Raw genomic sequence first — 1713 nt, 5'->3', positions numbered from 1 at the left:
AAGTTCCATATACTCCTAAAAATGTGCTAATTTATTTAAAAAAATGCTGCACGTAACTATACACTGGAAATTTTGTCGCAAAACGTCCACCATCTACAGAAAACACGCAACTAAAACATGGGATGTCATATTTATTGAAAAAACTATGAATAAACATATAAGTTGAACCAAAGACAGCAGCCACAATTAGCTTTCCTAATCAGGACACACGAAAGAGACTGAAATGTTAGCAAGCGTAGACAAATGACATCAGTGCACAACATTGAAAACAAGGGAGCTTACGGTTAGCAACAATTCAATTAACAGCTAATGCCAGTCATTTAGAAATCTGATTGGCCTATCCAAAAAATTCAAAACGTCATCAGCATAATATAAGATGTCATTAGGGCAACTTAATCATGATAATTTTTCTTAATCAACTGCAGATGCTCACACGTATAGAATACTACTTCTCATGGAATATACCTCTTTTAAAACAACTATCTACACCCTGCACTAATACAATTGAGACTATTTATTATAATAATCAAATAAATAAATAAATTTAGATTATAAACCTTCACATTGTCGAACAATAAGGAACATCTGACAATAAATAAAAACAGAGAATCCCAGATCAGCAAAAATAAAAAATAATAAAAATAATGTACGTGGCCTCTATTCTCAACAGGCATGTTAAGTCAATGTCACAAAAAACTACATCCCTAGTACAGCAATGCCTGAAGAAGGAAAAGCATTGACCTAGACGCCCTAACGCTTTGATTGGAGAAATTTTCTAGTAAGTTAATTTTATGACATTAAGAAGACCATTAGTATCACTTCATAAAATAATTCACACTCGTATGTCACCGTCACCAGTGCATTCAAGTTCATCAATCAGGCCACTAAATCTCAAACTGCCTTTCTCATTCATAAGATTGTACATAATTCTGAACAATATATGCTTCTGAGCCTTGGATACAACAAGCAGTAAATATGAGAAAGCTTCATATTGTACTGAAAGCACAAGGATAACAACAAAATAGATGAGAAGACGAAGACGGGAAGCAAAATTCTCTTCCAAATTCCCCCATTTAGTGAAACATAAGAGCACTCAGTAGCAGCAATTTGTAGTGTGGGTGTTCTGCATGAAGCTCAGAATTACTTTGCAGTACAAATAAATTGTGCATGCATAAAGTACAAAATGACACCATTAGAAACGGAATCAACAATTCTGCAGTACAAATAAATTGTGCATGCATAAAGTACAAAATGACACCATTAGAAATGGAATCAACAGCTTACTCATTGAGGCTCATCTTCTAGTACGTCGCCAGCAAGACTCTGTGCTAATCTGTAATACAATATGCCCATTGTGGCCAGACATGCCCTGAAAATAAAGACAATTCACCCGCATAAGTCTTTTGCTTCTTACCAGAATTTTGCTTCTTACCAGAATTAGAATTATGATCAGTTTTTAATTAAAGTCTTTTACTTTCTACTTTCTGACAAAACATAAGTCTATGGGTGTTTGGTAATCAAAGTGATTTTCTTGTTGTGTTTTTGTAGAAAAACACATGTCATGGCTTTTTTTTCAAAAGTGTTTTAAAAACACCATTTTGAAAGTCATAGGTCAAACTACTTTGACCATTTATATAGCACATGATACCAATCAACTACTAGTCACACCCAACCACTTAACCTTACTCTCGCCCGTTGCCACTTCCCACCACC

At 34.5% G+C, this 1713-nt stretch overlaps 1 protein-coding gene across 2 annotated transcripts in view; it reads right to left on the bottom strand.

The window, feature by feature from the left end:
• The window catches only part of LOC109834184 (zinc finger protein-like 1 homolog), a 27653-nt gene continuing 26819 nt past the window's right edge, over positions 880-1713 (bottom strand). Inside the window, exons 9-10 of one of the 2 annotated variants that reach the window (XM_020402124.1) lie at positions 1259-1369; positions 880-1190 (exon numbers count right to left, since the gene is read on the bottom strand). In XM_020402124.1, coding sequence (XP_020257713.1) covers positions 1285-1369 — 85 coding nt within the window. In that variant the 3' untranslated portion in view covers positions 880-1190; positions 1259-1284. The remainder of the gene's footprint in view (positions 1191-1258; positions 1370-1713) is intronic. The other variant, XM_020402123.1, reaches the window with a different exon arrangement.

This window comes from Asparagus officinalis, chromosome 3, assembly GCF_001876935.1.
Source record: "Asparagus officinalis chromosome 3, Aspof.V1, whole genome shotgun sequence".
Lineage (NCBI taxonomy): Eukaryota > Viridiplantae > Streptophyta > Magnoliopsida > Asparagales > Asparagaceae > Asparagus > Asparagus officinalis.
This window is presented reverse-complemented; position numbering and strand designations above follow the sequence as displayed.